Here is a 14,854-nt window from a genome sequence, read left to right as displayed (position 1 = left end):
TGATCTTCATGGTATGATTGTCCTGCAAAACCCGAGGCCCTTCCTGATATTCCTGGTTCAAAGGTTAGAGAAGCTTAAGGATGACCCAAGGAGAGAAGTTGGGAAGTTACAGCCCTGCTAATACTGCTGAATCAACAGATCAGCAACAACATGGATAAGCCATAAAGTAGTTCCTACTTGGCACCTGCAAAGGCAGCCAGGCGTGAGGCTGTCAGCCCTCAAGCCAGTCACTTCAGACAAAACAGCTTCCCCTGGGACTCCTCATAAGGCCACTGGATCCGAGCAGAGACTGACAGTGGGCCCCATAGTTTCCAGAACCAGTAACCTGTGAATACATCCTATATTCACACAGCACTGCAACATGCTGTGGGTCAGCCACACGATATTCTGCCACCTGGACATTACTGTAGCGGCCAGCTACAGAGCACTTGCTGCTCCTTTTGGACAAGAATGTGCTATAGGAGTTTGTTTACCTACGTGCAAGGACTGGGGTGTCACAACCCAAAGTGAAGCCAGTCAGGAGTGAGACAGAGATAATAAGCTGAGCAGGGATTTTAGAGGCGAAACTCCAAAGTACAGTCCCAAATCTCTACCTTCAGAATATCAGTTTATATATATATACACTTGCATAGCTCAGTCAGTAAAGAATCTGCCTGCAATGCAGGAGACCCAGGTTCGATTCCTGGGTCGGGAAGATCCCCTGGAGAAGGAAATGGCAACCCACTCCAGTATTCTTGCCTGGAGAATCCCATGGACTGAGGAGCCTGGTGGGCTACAGTCCCATGGGGTCGCAAGAGTGGGAAGTTGATGTATAACACAGCTCAGCCCAGTGCTCTGACGGGGGGCGGGTGGTTTGAGAGGGTAGTTCCAGAGATGGGGGAGTATATGTATACTTATGGCTGATTGATGTACGACAAACCAACACAATATTGTAAAGCATTTATCCTCCAATTAAAAAAAATTTTTTTTTCTTTGTGATGGTTGTTGTTTAGTACATACAAATTGGTTGTGTGGTAATTGGTTGTGCAACCTCAAATTAGACATTGCACAACCAATTATTTTTTAAATATTTGCTATGAAAAGGTCAGATTGATTTGAAATATGTTTGTGTTAGCAAAAGATTACATGTCAATGAAAAGGAAATGTTAGATTCTTTTGTTGTAAGTTTTGTAATGACCATAAAAATAATTTATCAATACGAATCAAGATCTTTCCAATCAAGTGGCCAGTGACCTAGTTCACTGGTTATTCTTAGTATCACTCTGGTGGAATAACCAGGTAAGTTTCCTGATTTGCTGAAATATGAAGTAGACAATATCACTTGTGGTATAATCTATCCAGAAATATTTTACCTGAGTCTATCAACACTTAAGATGTAAATTCCAGTTTCCAGGAAATGCAGGAGGTAGAGGAACAAGATGAAGAAGAGACCCTTGGACTGCAAGGAGATCAAACCAGTCAATCCTAAAGAAAAAAATCCTGAATAGTCACTGGAAGGGCTGATGCTGAAACTGAAGCTCCAATATTTTGGCCACCTGATGCAAAAATCCAACTCATTGGAAAAGACCCTAATGCTGGGAAAGATTGAAGGCAGGAGGAGAAGGGGACGACAGAAGATAAGATGGTTGGATGGCATCACCAACTCAATGGACGTGAGTTTGAGCAAACTCCGGGAGGTGGTGAAGCACACGGAAGCCTGGTGTGCTGCAGTCCATCGGGTCACGAAGAGTCAGACATGACTGAGCGACTGAACCACAACAGCCTATAACCCACAGAAACTGAAAGAAGAAATGTGTACTGTTTGAAGCCTCTACATTTGTGATATTTGTTATGCTGCAATAGAAAACATATATTAAGGATCCCTACCATTTCCATCTGGTTTGCTTTTTTCTGATTCACTGTGGGTTCCCTTTCAGGGCATCTGATCCAATTTCCCACCTTGATGCAGGCTTTAGACTTGGTTTCCTAACCTCATACAAGGCCTGTAGACCCAATCTTCAGGTCACCAAAAACTGGTGGCTCTTCCCAGAATAAATAGCAGCTCCAGGTCTCAATTGTCTTTCTGATTTTTGAGGATTTCCAACATCTAGTTCATGCATTTAAAATATACATGTATATATATTTTTTTAACTGGAGGATAACTGCTTTATAATATTGTACTGGTTTCTGCCATACATCAACATGAATCAGCCACATGTATATGTATGTCCCCTCCCTCTTGAACCTCGCTGCCATCTTCTACCCCATCCCACCCCTCTAGATTGCCACAGAGCACTGGATTGAGCTCCCTGTATCACACAGTAAATTCCAACTGACTATCTGTTTTACTTATCAGTCATGCATTTTTAAATTGTGTGCTTCAAGTCGCTTCAATAGTGTCCAACCCTGTACAACCCTCCGGACGGTAGCCTGCCAGGCTCCTATGTCTATGAGATTCTCCAGGCAAGAATACTTGGGTGGGTTGCCATGCCCTCCTCCAGAGCATCTTCCCGACCCAGGGATTGAACCCATGTTTCTTACGTCTCCTGTATTGGCAGGCAGATTCTTTACCAGCTGAGCTACCAGGGGAGCCCTCTTTATCACTAGCATAGCACCACCTTAAACTATGGTGTTTAAAATGTTTTATCCAGCCTTTGTTGGTGCTCTTTAACAAGAGGATCTCTTTAAAGATCTAATCTGCTGTACGTCTAGGGATTTCCATTCACTCTTTAACTCACTGAAGTCTTATTCCCCACCACTATCATACCCCAAGCTGCTTTAGCAAAAAGATCAGGATCTCTTCATTTCTAAATCCGATCAACTCTTTCCAGTCCTCATCTTAATCAACCTCTCTCTCTGCAGCATCTGGCAGTGTTCAGTTGAGTTCAGTCTCAGTTGTGTCCAACTCTTTGCAACCCCACGGACTGCAGCACGCCAGGCTTCCCTGTCCATCACCAACTCCCAGAGCTTACTGAAACTCATGTCAATAGAATCAATGACGCCATACAACCGTCTCATCCTCTGTCGTCCCCTTCTCCTCCTGCCTTCAATCATTCCCAGCGTCAGGGTCTTTTTAAATAAGTCAGTTCACTTTAGTATCAGGTGGCCAAAGTATTGGAGTTTCAGCATCAGTCCTTCCAGTGAATATTCAGGACTGATTTCCTTTAGGATGGACTATTGAATCTCCTTGCAGTCCAAGGGACTCTCAAGAGTCTTCTCCAACACCACAGTTCAAAAGCATCAATTCTTCAGTGCTCACAGCTTTTCCTTCTTTTCCTCCCTGGTCCCTACATTAGCTATTACTGCTGTCACTGTGTCCTCTCAATTTCTGTAACTGACTCCAGGGTTTTTTTCTTTAAAAATTTTTTTTGTTAATTTATTTTTTAGTTTTTGGCTGTGCTGGGTCTTTGTTGCTGTGCTGGCTTTTCTCTAGTTTCAGAGAGTGGGGGCTACTCTCTAGTTGTGGTGCTCGGGCTTCTCATTTCAGTGGCTTCTCCTGTTGTGGAGCAGGGGCTCTCGCATGTGCGGGCGTCAGTAGTTGTAGCACGTGGGCTCTAGTGCACAGGCTTGATAATAGTGGCATACAGGCTTAGTAGCTCCACAGCACGTGGGATCCTCCCTGATCAGGGATTGAACCCGTGTCTCCTGTACTGGCAGGTAGATTCTTTACGAGCAAGTCACCAAGAGAGCTCCTCCACTTTTTCTGACTCCCTCTTAAGTGATGGTGTTCCTCAGAGTTTTGGAATGTTTTATTCTCATTCTACAAACTGTCCCTGGATAATCTGATCCATCCCCGCGGCTTCTACTGTCATGTGTATGCTGATGGTTTCCTAATCTATATCCCAAGTTGTATGAGGCAGGATAAGTTAAGTCAACTGAGGTAAGAAACTGCCCTGAAATCTCAGTAGTGTAACGTGGAAAAGTTTATTTCTTGCTCACACAGAATCCATTCTAGGTCCAGGTGACCCACCGGAGAAACTATTCTCCTTATAGTGACTCAGTGATCCACTTTAGAGCTTTCAACCTTATCTTCTCATCACAAAACCTCTGTGATCACCCAGAAGGGGAAGGGATCAGAGGAGGTCTTCCTTCAGTAATTAAACACTTCAACTAAAAGGGAACGTCATCACTTGCATTCATAGTCCATTGGCCAGAGCTTATCACATGGCACTACTAAACTGTGAGGGTCTGTGCCAGGAGAGGAGATCTGGTTCGGGGTGAGAACTAGTACTCTCTACCACACAGCTCTGGGTCTTTCATGAGCCCCTGACCTGTGCATCTGACTACCCTCTTGACATCTCTCGGTAACACAATCCACAGGCACCCTAGGCTCAGTGTGTTCAAAAGTAAGCTCATTGTATATGTCCAGTCCTACACTCACCTTCTTCTATATTCTCACCATTAATTGGTGATTCAAGGCAGAAACCTGGGAGTTATCTTGACCTCTCTCCCCCTTACCTTTCTCCCACATCACCTTTCTGCCCTGCCTCCTCTTCCCCACGGCCAGTGTCTCTGATTAGATCATCCTGTTTCTCCCTGGAACTCTGCTGTTCTAAAGGACTCCCTGCCCCCTGTCTGGCCCACACAAGTCCCTCCTACACTGTTGCCCAAACCAGAATGTGATCATGTTTCATCCTTCAGCAGTCTCTCCATTGTCTCCAAGGAAAGTCTGTTTAAGGTCGTTTATCATGTGACCTTGAGCTTCCTCTACAGTCTTTCTTGTTTCGTTCCCCCAATGGAAAAAGATTCCACCCACTCTTAATCTCTGTAGCATCAGCAGTGATGAAATACTTGCATTTCGCTGAACATCACAAACGTGACAAAGCATGTCTTTGCTCACATGGTCCCTCTGCCTGGAATACGCTTTCTTCCTCTGTCTGCCTAGAAAATGTGATTCATCTTTCAAGAAGCAACTCAAACATCATCTTCTCTATGATGTTTTTCTTGACACCCACTTCCCTTCATTGTGTGACCTGAGCCTTTTCTCTTGAGTCCCACTCCATCCTTTATGTCTGACACGGCTTATTTCCTTGTCTCTTTCTTTACCCAGAGTTTATTTGATGTGATACAATCTTCCTTACAGGTCATGTTTGGAATTCACACAAGAATTCCAAAACCTTTAGTGGTTCTTTATTAATACTTAAAATATACGTTTTGCTTGGATTTAAAGACCTCCACAGTATATCTCAATCTATCTACACAACTGTTTTCTATCTCACCCTTTACCAAGGCCTCTCTCTTGAGCCATGCTGGTGTCCCAGAAATCCATCGCTCAAAGCCCAGCAAGCAATCCTGGGGTTGGGAACTTCCTCACACAGTCCCTTTCTTCTCCCCCAAGCATATTCCAGATCTCCCTGCTCGCAGCCTTGCCTGATCCTGCGTGCCCTGCCAGCTCTTCCCTTCTCCCGGACCTGCGAGTTACTCTGCCGTCCTCCTGGAACTGTCTTCCCCAGACTCTGCCCAACCAGCTCGTTCCCATCCTCTGGTTCTCAGGGTAAATATCACTCCTTGGACAGGAATTCCCGGGTCATCCATTTTATCTAAAGACATCCTCCCGTCACTGACTGTCCAGCATGGCACTCTTTCTTTCCTTCATGTCCCTGAACACAATCCGTAATCAATCTGTTATTTCCTTTTCTATTGTTACTCTTCTCAAGTAGACAGTAGGCCTCATGAACTTTCCTGCCTTCTCTCTAAAATACCCATAGCACATGGCCCATTGTGTCTATTGAATGTGTATACTTATTATTGTATGGGTAAATGTTTACAAGTAAATGATCCACCTTCCCTTTGAAGCAATCTCCATGCTTCATATATATATATGAAATATATATACATGATATTTTTACTTATTTATTTATTTTGGCCTGTACTGGATTTTCACTGTTGCACACAGGCTATTTCTAGTTGTGTTGAGCAGGGGCTACTCCTCCTTGTGGTGTGTGTCCTTCTCGTTGTCGTGGCTTCTCTTGTTACAGAGCATGAGGCTCTGGTGCATGTGAGCTTCAGTAGTTGTAGCACTTGGGCTCAGTAGTTGCAATTCTCAGACTCTAGAGTGCAGGCTCAGAAGTTGTGACGCACAAGCTTAGTTGCCACGCAGCATGCGGGATCTTCCCAACCCAAGGATGGAACACCTGTCTCCTGTATTGGCTGGCAGATTCTTTGTCACTAAGCCCCTGGGGAAGCTGGCGATTCCCATAGTCTTAAAACACTTAAAGTCTGTCTAGTCCGCACTTAACACCATTTGCTTTTCATTTTTCTCTATCAACCTTCCTTCCTTGGCTGGAATAAATGAGATTATGACATGCTTGGTGACAATGATAATGTCACACCCCCAGTGTGGTCCCCACAACATCTGACATGGTAGTTCCATATTCAATACTTAATTAGAAATAAACTTGTCTTATCCCCCCAACGTTCTGGCATTCGTGTGTCAAAAGATATAAAAGTTCTCTGCTTGTGGAATGAAAAAAAAAAAAATAGAGTTTGCCACAAACAGGAAGTGGGCCCCGGAGTTTAGACAAGATTTTTGCGACACGCAGCTTGATGGTGGCAGTCGCAGCGGCAGTAACCACTGTTTCATCATTCTGAGAAATCGGAATGACAGCAGAAGCAGCAAGTGAAAAGCTCCGTCTTAGACAATGACATCTTACAACCGGACTTTGTCTTAAAAGGTAAACTCATTTACCCCGTCTTTTAATATAGATGAAATAATCACCAAAACAAAAGGTTAATCTAATTTTTAGTGGTTTCAGTTACTTTTCTTAACCTTATCTGGTCGGGGAAAAGTTGTATGGGAATGGCTGCATTTAGTTGGTGGATTTTATGACAATCAGTAAGATTCTCCAATGCTGGACAAAATGTGAAAAAGTATGTGTATGGAGTGCTGTTTCTATTTTAATTTATGTTTCTGTCAAATGTTTGGAGTGTTGTTTTCAAAGGGTGTAGTCTTCCTGTTTTTCTCAGCACGGATTCGTAACTAGCGTGGATTCATTAACTACTTCCCTGTTGGATCGTGTGAAGGTTTTGTCTTTCAGGATGGTGGGGACCCAGCTTTTGTTTTACGTGACTGTCCTAACATTTCTTTGGGGTGGTTGTAAACTCAGAACCACTCATGGGAGGGTTAAGATTTTATGGAAAACTATGATCCTCCCCTCCCCCACCTCCCCAGTGATATGGTCTAGTACAAATTCATAGGATAAATTCATACTATGATTAGTGCAAACACATATTTCAATATTTAAAAAACACTACATTTTACAGTACTCTGCAAAGAGCACTGTTGACTTTGTTTATTATCATTATGTTTAATTATGTTCCCTTTTTTTTTTTATTGGAATATAATTGCTTTACAATGTTGGGACAGTTTCTCCTGTGCAACATGGTGAATCATCAATATGTACACATATATCCCCTCCTTCTTGATTATTGACTTTTAAATTAGAAAAGGAACAAAAAGTACTGGAAAAATTGTTACCCCTTTGGATTCTGCTATGGAGATGGACTTTCTATCCCTAGGGCTCAGAATTCTCACCAAATTTCCCTTTTGGCATCTTTCTTGTTATCCTAGATTACATGATCTTTAAAAGTTTGTTTGATTGTAAGGCACCTGATAATTTTGCTGTTGTAACTGGTACATGGCAATGAGGTGTCCTTCTCCAAATCTTCCCCTATGTCCAAGGACTCAGAAATTAATTCACTTTTGACAGCTGAATAATTAAGTACAAATATCATTTATTGCCTAAATAAATAACCTTAAAATACAGTAGTTATAGCAGAATTAAAAATTCTTCTCATGGGTTTATTTAAGTATGTAGTAAAATTGTGGCCTCCTAAAATTGTTTGTTATTTTATTTTGTTTAAAGTGGAAATAATTTTTTATCAACAGGCAGGAAACTAGAAAAGCAAGCTATAGTACATAGTTACAACAGAAAGACCTATCACCACTCAGAGGCTTATAGAAATTTTCAGTGAAATAGAAAAATGTTTATGATGAAACACTTAGTAAGAAAAGAAAAAGAGATATGAAGAAGTATCTCAGCTAGCTTTTAAAAGATGCATGGAAGTACAACAAAAAGGAAATACACTAAAATATTAACAACAGTAGTGGAAGTTTGAGTGATTTTACTTTTCTGCTTTTAGGTACTCTATACTTTTTTGTATAAATAAATAAAAGAGGGGAAATACAGAAAGTTTAACATGAAAGAACCATAGCTTATATAAAGATGTTGTCACACTTGAAAAGATAATATGTGAACAAAATAGAAGTTTCTGATGCAGGACCTCCAAGAGCAAGTTAGTTTGCCCAGCACTGCTAGGGAAGACCGAAGCCAATGCATCAGACCTACGTGACACTCAATATTAAAACCATCCATTCTGCTTCTTTCATACTCCAATTTGATGTTTATCAAGAAAAATTATGGTTTTAATTGGATTTCTCATACATTTTGATGAAATGCACTAGCTATACAAACATGTTTCTTATGTTATTCTAGTTCATACATTGGTCTCCTCTGAGCTGGTTGGTATGAGTCTGTTCTGGAACATTCAGTCAATTCTTGATGCCCTGATGAGATCAAATGTATGGACCTACAGAGCTGAGGCCTCCCTGCTGAACTTTCGTCCTCACGCTGTAAAGTTTGGGACCACTGACCTCACTAGCACATCCTCCCACCATTTGCCTCTCTCCTTCATCACAGCTCCAATATTAAGATCACAATCTCAGAACTGGCCTCTCTGCTGCCTCTCTTTTCCAAGGTTTCTAAGACGTACCTTTTTTTTTTTTTTTAATTCTCAGGGGAAGGCAACATGGGAAACCACATGCCCAAACTTGAACCAAATGATAGTAAGTCTGCAACACAACCCATTACTTGCCTCGATGCCAAGTTCAGATGGACTGGAATCACTGGACACTGTGCTGAAGTGAAGCGACAGCACTATCCCCTGTGCTGTCAGGGGATAGTATTTCTGAAGTTGGGAGAATCAGATGCAGGATCTAATGCCAAGAAGAGTGAAAATGGGAACCAGGGAGAACTATCTGATCCTCCAAATATGATAAAGGGAGTCTCTGTGCTCAACATTAGACCATCTTGGTAGTTTGTGAGAGCCTGGCCCCCTTCCCCTGAGTGTGCGTGCTCATTCAGTCATGTCTGACTCTTTGCAACCCCATGGACTGTAGCCTGTCAAGCTCCTCTCTCCATGGGATTCTCCAGGCAAGAATACTGGAGTGGGTTGCCATTTCTTCCTCCAGGAGGGTCTTCCTGACCCAGGGATTGAACCAGTGTCTCCTGCTTTGGCAGGCAGGTTCCTTAGCATTGAGCTACCAGGGAAGTCCCTTCACCAAGGCTGCCTTTGGCTAGCCACTGTTAACAGCTGCCCTAAAAAACAAATGAATCAAAAAAAGGCAGCGATTTCTAAGGTAATACTCCCTGGGACGTCGGGAAATGCTAGTTCTAGGTATCACTTTTGGTCTTTAACCCCTGGCCTTGAGATTCTCTGCTTAAGTCCCAGGGAGCATGTGTCTCTGGGTCTCATTAAAATCTTTGAGGGAGAGCACTGAAATGTTATTACAGGGACAAATGGGACTGCGGAAACGCTAGGCTCTTCTTTCACATGTGTAGCTGATTATTGTTTAAGCTCCTGATCTAGTTTTCATGTTAAAAAATACAGGCTTGGGATGACCCAGAGGGATGGGATGGGGAGAGAGGTGGGAGGGGGGTTCAGGATGGGGAACACATGTAAATCTATGGCTGATTCATGTCAATGTATGGCAAAAACCACTACAATATTGTAAAGTAATTAGCCTCCAACTAATAAAAATAAATGGAAAAAAAATAAAAAATTAAAATTAAAATAATTTTTGAAATGAAAAAAAAAATACAGGCTCTAAGAAACAATGCTCCCTCCTCTTACAGAGCTGTAGCCCCATGGTTAGACTACACTGGTTGCTTGGATAACGGGGAGCATGTGGGGACCCTTGGGCTGGAGAAGATGTGGCCGATACACTAATCCCCTTTGTATTCTTTCACAGAGGGACCAGGCACCCATCGCACCATAGTCTCAGCAGTGACCTCTGCACCCTGCCTCTCTGGCCACCCCAAGTAAGCAAGAAATGCCTCCCATTTCATCTCATACCACATGGCATTTGATTCTGTGTTGACCACTTTGCCTTATGGACTTGGGGAAGGAGGTCTGGGGAGAAGGGACCAGAAACAGCAGAAGTAAATCAGTATTTTACCTTCAGAGTGTGGCTCTTAACCTGGGGTCCCCCATGCCTCGAGAGACTCATGAAGCCCCTAAACATAAAATTTGCTATGTGCAGTCTTATGAACATTTTTAAGGGGGAATAGAGCCCATAGCTTTTACTGACACCTCAAATGGATCTGGAACCTGAAAGCCAAAAGTTGAAAACTGGGGGGAGAGATTGCAAGTTGACTAACCAGTGTAAAAGCTATTTCAGGGGATTACCCATAGGTGGAAAAGGTTACCCTCTTGTCTTAAGGCCTTCATAAAGTCCCATGGGTCATCTGCTCTCTTTCTTCACCACAACAGCAAAGAATATTTGGTCTTAGCCTTTTTTGCTGGGGTGATACTGACACTGCTGCTGATGGCCTTTGTCTTCCTCATCATAAAGAGCTGCAGAAAATGTAAGTCTCCAAGAGCTGTGACAGCCCTTCTTTCTCTGCCATTGAGGACAGAGGTAGCTTTGAGGGGAGTAAAACAGAGCCCGCACTCTCCACAGATCCAGGAACCCCTTCACTTCTCTCGCGGCCCTCTTCATCCTCCACCCTTCCCACCTCCAGCACCTCCCCCCTACCCTGCCCCTTCACCAAAGATTAAAGAAAGAAGCTTCTAATTCCTCCAGGCCCCATGGGTGAGACTTGTTCCTCTTCTTCCTGGCACTTCCAGCAGGTCATTCCAGGCCCCAGACCCTGGATCCTCCTTCAGATCATCCAGCCAAAGTAAGCCAGCCACTCTGTTTCCTGGATGTGGAGGCCTGATGCCATTGGACACTGGGAAACTGATTCTCTGAAGGGTTCTTCTGATCTCTTTGGGTCTTCTCTGACCCAAGCTTTCAAGTTGCTTTTAAATGTCACTTGCTTCTGAGAGACACCTTCCTCCAAATCGAACTGACTCATTCCTCCTCTTCCTTCCTCCTCGGCAGCTTTCATCCTCAGAGGAGGTACTTACCTATGCCAGCATGATTTTCAAAGCCCCCAAAGAAAACAGCGATCACCTGACCAAGAGTGTACAGAATGCTGTACACTCGGATCCTGTTGTCTATGCTCAGGTTAAAGGGACAAACTCGCCTTGCCTCTCCAGTGAGGCTTGAGTCCAGTTCCTTTTATCTTAGCTCCATCTTCATCCATCACTTTCCATTTTAACAAATTTTGGACTACGACCGGATGAAACCACAGCTGGAGCTGTCTGGGTGTGCTCGGACAATGCTAGTCACCAGTTTGAAGACCAAGGGTCAGCCTTTTCCTGGCCTGAGAAAAGATCTATGGCCCTCCCACTTGGACCAACAGACTGTTAGACCATTGAGAGCTGAGACTACCTCCCCTGTCACCTTCTAAAAAGTGTGATACAGAGCTCACAGCACCAAGTGTTCCCTTGGCATCATTGATCTACTTGGGAGGAATCAACCAGATGAACAATCCAGGTTGGATTACAAATAAAAGCAAACTCTGCAATGCTGACTCCTTCTCCATCATTGATGTGTCTTTCCCCATCTCCTCTAGAGGTGCAGAGCTCATCCACAGCCAGAAAAGCCTAATGAAAGTGGTAGTACTCTGGAACTAACTCAGGATCGATTGGGGTACAAGTCCCAAACTCTACCACTAACTAACGTCCTTCACTCATTGGGGCAAGTATACTAAACTTTTGAAGCTTCAGTTGCCTCATCTTGAAAACAGAACTAATAACATATCTCCTAGTATAAAAATAAATGAGATATCATTAAGTACTCTATACATCCCAGAGCACTACACAAAACAAGGTCCCTGTTGGATAAAGCACTATTCAAATGAGGATGTCCATCTCCTTGCTATAGCATAAGAGATATGCATAGCAACAGTATAGGGGAACTAAAAATGGATCTAAATGTTAGCCCCCTCCCCTGCCAAATTCCAATGGATGACCCCATAGATGGTCCTAGTAAAAATATCAATAAGATTACTTTTTACTAGGTAAGATTATTCTAAATTTTCTTTGTAAGCCATAAACAAGAAAGACCATTCATAAAAATAAGCAAATAAAAGTAAGATGGGAAGTCTGACCTGAACAGCTAACTGAAAGTACTGTTTTATTAAGAATGGCTAACTTCCCTGGTGGCTCAAACGCTAAAGCGTCTGCCTGTAATGCAGGAGACCCAGGTTCTATCCCTGGGTCAGGAAGATCCCCTGGAGAAGGAAATGGCAACCCACTCCAGTACTCTTGCCTGGAAAATTCCATGGATGGAGGAGCCTGGTAGGCTACAGTCCATGGGGTCACGAAGAGTCGGACACGACTGAGCGAACTCACTTCACTTCACTTCAGTGGTTTATGAATGAAAAAATAAAGGGATAAAATAGAAAGACCAGAGATAGACCAAAAATACAAGAGGAAATTTAGAGTATGATGAAGTTGGTATATCAAATCATTTAGGGAAAATTAGTTTATTCATAAATGGTGTTGAGAAAATTAGGTAGTCATGAAGATGAAAATAAGATCAGATCTATATCTTACTCCATTTTTAAAAATTCCAGATATGTCAAAAATTTAACTAAAAAAATCATAAAAGTACTAGAAGTAAATATGAGAGAACTTTGAAACCAACAGAGTGAAGTATGCCTTTGAATACATGACGCATGGTCAATAAAACAGAAAGGACTGATTAACTTGACTTACAAAGTACCCTTCAAAAGATAAATGGCAAGCTGGAAAAATACTTGCAGAGCATCTCATAGACAAAGGGCTGATTTTCTTAATATATATGAGTTCCTATAAATCAATAAGGAAAAAATGAACAACTCAATAGAAAAGTAAAAGAACGGATAAGGTTAGGCTCTTAGCAGAAACGGAAATATAAATGGCTTCAAACATGAAGAGATACTGAACTTTACTCTTTATTTAAGATCAATCATAATTAGAACTATAATTAGATAATAAGTTCCATCAGTAAGATCCACAAAATTCAAAAAGTTTGCTAACAAACTGGACAAGATTGTGGGGAACTAAAACACATATATACTACTCGTGGGAGAGTGAGTTGATACAACTACTATGAAAGACATTTTGGCAACAGCCAACAACATTTTAAATTCTATTTCAAAGACTGTGTCCTACTTAAACCTGTGGAAGTCACCTATGTCATTTGAATTGCAGCATTCATCAAATAGACTAAAACTAAGTGAGGCTTGTTATACTCAAACACTATTCTGAGTGCTTGGCATGTGTTCATGGAATCCCCACAAAACACCAAGAGGTTGCAGCAGTTATTATTCTCATTTTTGGTACAGAAATGGAGGCACAAGGAGGTCAAACAACTTGCCTGAGCTCACAGTTACACACGAATACTGAGTTCATACCTGTATTTACGTATGTTTAGTCTCTCTCTGGAAGAAACATCATTAATGGTTTTAGTAATTGCTATTTTCTGGGGAGGGGAACCTGATAACTGAGGGAGTGAGGGGCAGAGATGGGAGGAAGTATGTTTTCCTTTAAAAACCCTTTTTTGTAACTTTTGAAGCCCTTCATTTACCTTGTTGAGGATTTTCAGGGAGCCTGATACCTAGTGTTCCCATTCCCCACCTGAATTCTAGACCAAGTGAGAAGTAAGAGGACTCGGCAGATAGAGATCAAAGCAGCATCTTTATTACAAACATAGGAAAATATAAGCATTAACTCGTAGCTGCAGAACCCGGAACTCCATGCACTAAGGCAAGTCCCTGCCCCTCCCCACAAGCAAACGGCAGCTCAGCTGTCCCCAGGAGTTGCGAAAGATAGCGTGTGCTCTTGAAATCTGCACCCAAGGGATTAAAAAAAGGAAGGGGAAGGGCAGAGCAGTCACTTCTGGTTCCTACCCCCAGACTCACTCATTAGACAGATCACTCAGCCTCTGCCTGGGCGTCCCTCATTAAGGAGTGCCCACCAACGGAGCTCAGTCCACGGGGAGGAAAGCTTTACCCACAAACCTCTCTTAAAAATATATTAAGTAATATTTTTGAGAAGCAAGGGAAGAAAATTAAAGTTCAAAGAGATGAGATAATTTACCCAGTGTCTCCCTGCTAGTAAGCGGCAGAACAAAATTTAAGTCAAGTCCTCTGACTTCAAATTCTTTGCATCTGGCCTCCACCGCAAGCTGTCCCAGAACCCATACAGTGGCAAAGAAACTGGAAAGGTCAAGTTAGATGATCTATTCGAGATGGAAAGCTGCTCCTGACAGCTGGATTTTGAGGGGAAGACAGAGGAAGAGAGAGTTGATAAAGGAAGGGCTCCCTCTGTGTAGAGCCGGTTTAGGGAAATAGTCCTGGGAAGAGATAGCAGTGCCACAGCGCAGTCGGCCGCACGAGGGCAGCAGAGCGCCAGGAATGCCCTTGTCCCCCGCGCCGGCTGTGGGATGTGTTGGTAGGGGAGGACTCGTTTCAGCTGAAACTCTGAGCAGACTTCAAACAATTCTACCAACCCTGAAGTTAGAAACACATCAGCTTTCCAGTTCAGGGCCAGTACCTTATGAACAGCTTGCAAGAAGATGTATAACCATCGTCCTATGGCCACCCAATACATGAAACATCAGATTAATTCCTCTTCCCTGTTTTATTGAAACTTCCTATTTTTAACAGCACAACCCTCCATTTACAAAGTCTTGATTTTTTTGTGTCCCTATCATGAAAAG

The 14,854-nt window shown here is 42.7% G+C and overlaps 1 protein-coding gene across 1 annotated transcript; it reads left to right on the top strand.

Annotated features, from left to right (window-relative positions):
• Positions 1–3,466: 3,466 nt before the first annotated feature.
• C2H1orf162 (chromosome 2 C1orf162 homolog) lies at positions 3,467–11,678 on the top strand. The gene is made up of 6 exons (XM_043460338.1): positions 3,467–6,653; positions 8,777–8,824; positions 10,010–10,079; positions 10,531–10,625; positions 10,888–10,940; positions 11,144–11,678. The coding sequence occupies exons 2-6, from the start codon at positions 8,788–8,790 to the stop codon at positions 11,309–11,311; spliced, it is 423 nt and encodes a 140-aa protein (XP_043316273.1). The 5' UTR covers positions 3,467–6,653; positions 8,777–8,787; the 3' UTR covers positions 11,312–11,678.
• The last annotated feature ends 3,176 nt before the right edge of the window (positions 11,679–14,854 follow it).

The sequence above is a fragment of the Cervus canadensis genome, chromosome 2 (assembly GCF_019320065.1).
Source record: "Cervus canadensis isolate Bull #8, Minnesota chromosome 2, ASM1932006v1, whole genome shotgun sequence".
Classification (NCBI taxonomy): Eukaryota; Metazoa; Chordata; class Mammalia; order Artiodactyla; family Cervidae; genus Cervus; species Cervus canadensis.
This window is presented reverse-complemented; position numbering and strand designations above follow the sequence as displayed.

Bases quoted from the DNA above. Each gene is read 5' to 3' on its own strand.
- C2H1orf162 (XM_043460338.1), top strand. From the start codon at position 8,788: ATGGGAAACCACATGCCCAAACTTGAACCAAATGATA. The intron at 10,626-10,887 runs GTAAGTCTCCAA...TGGCACTTCCAG, and splicing joins CATAAAGAGCTGCAGAAAAT to CAGGTCATTCCAGGCCCCAG. The intron at 10,941-11,143 runs GTAAGCCAGCCA...CCTCCTCGGCAG, and splicing joins CTTCAGATCATCCAGCCAAA to CTTTCATCCTCAGAGGAGGT.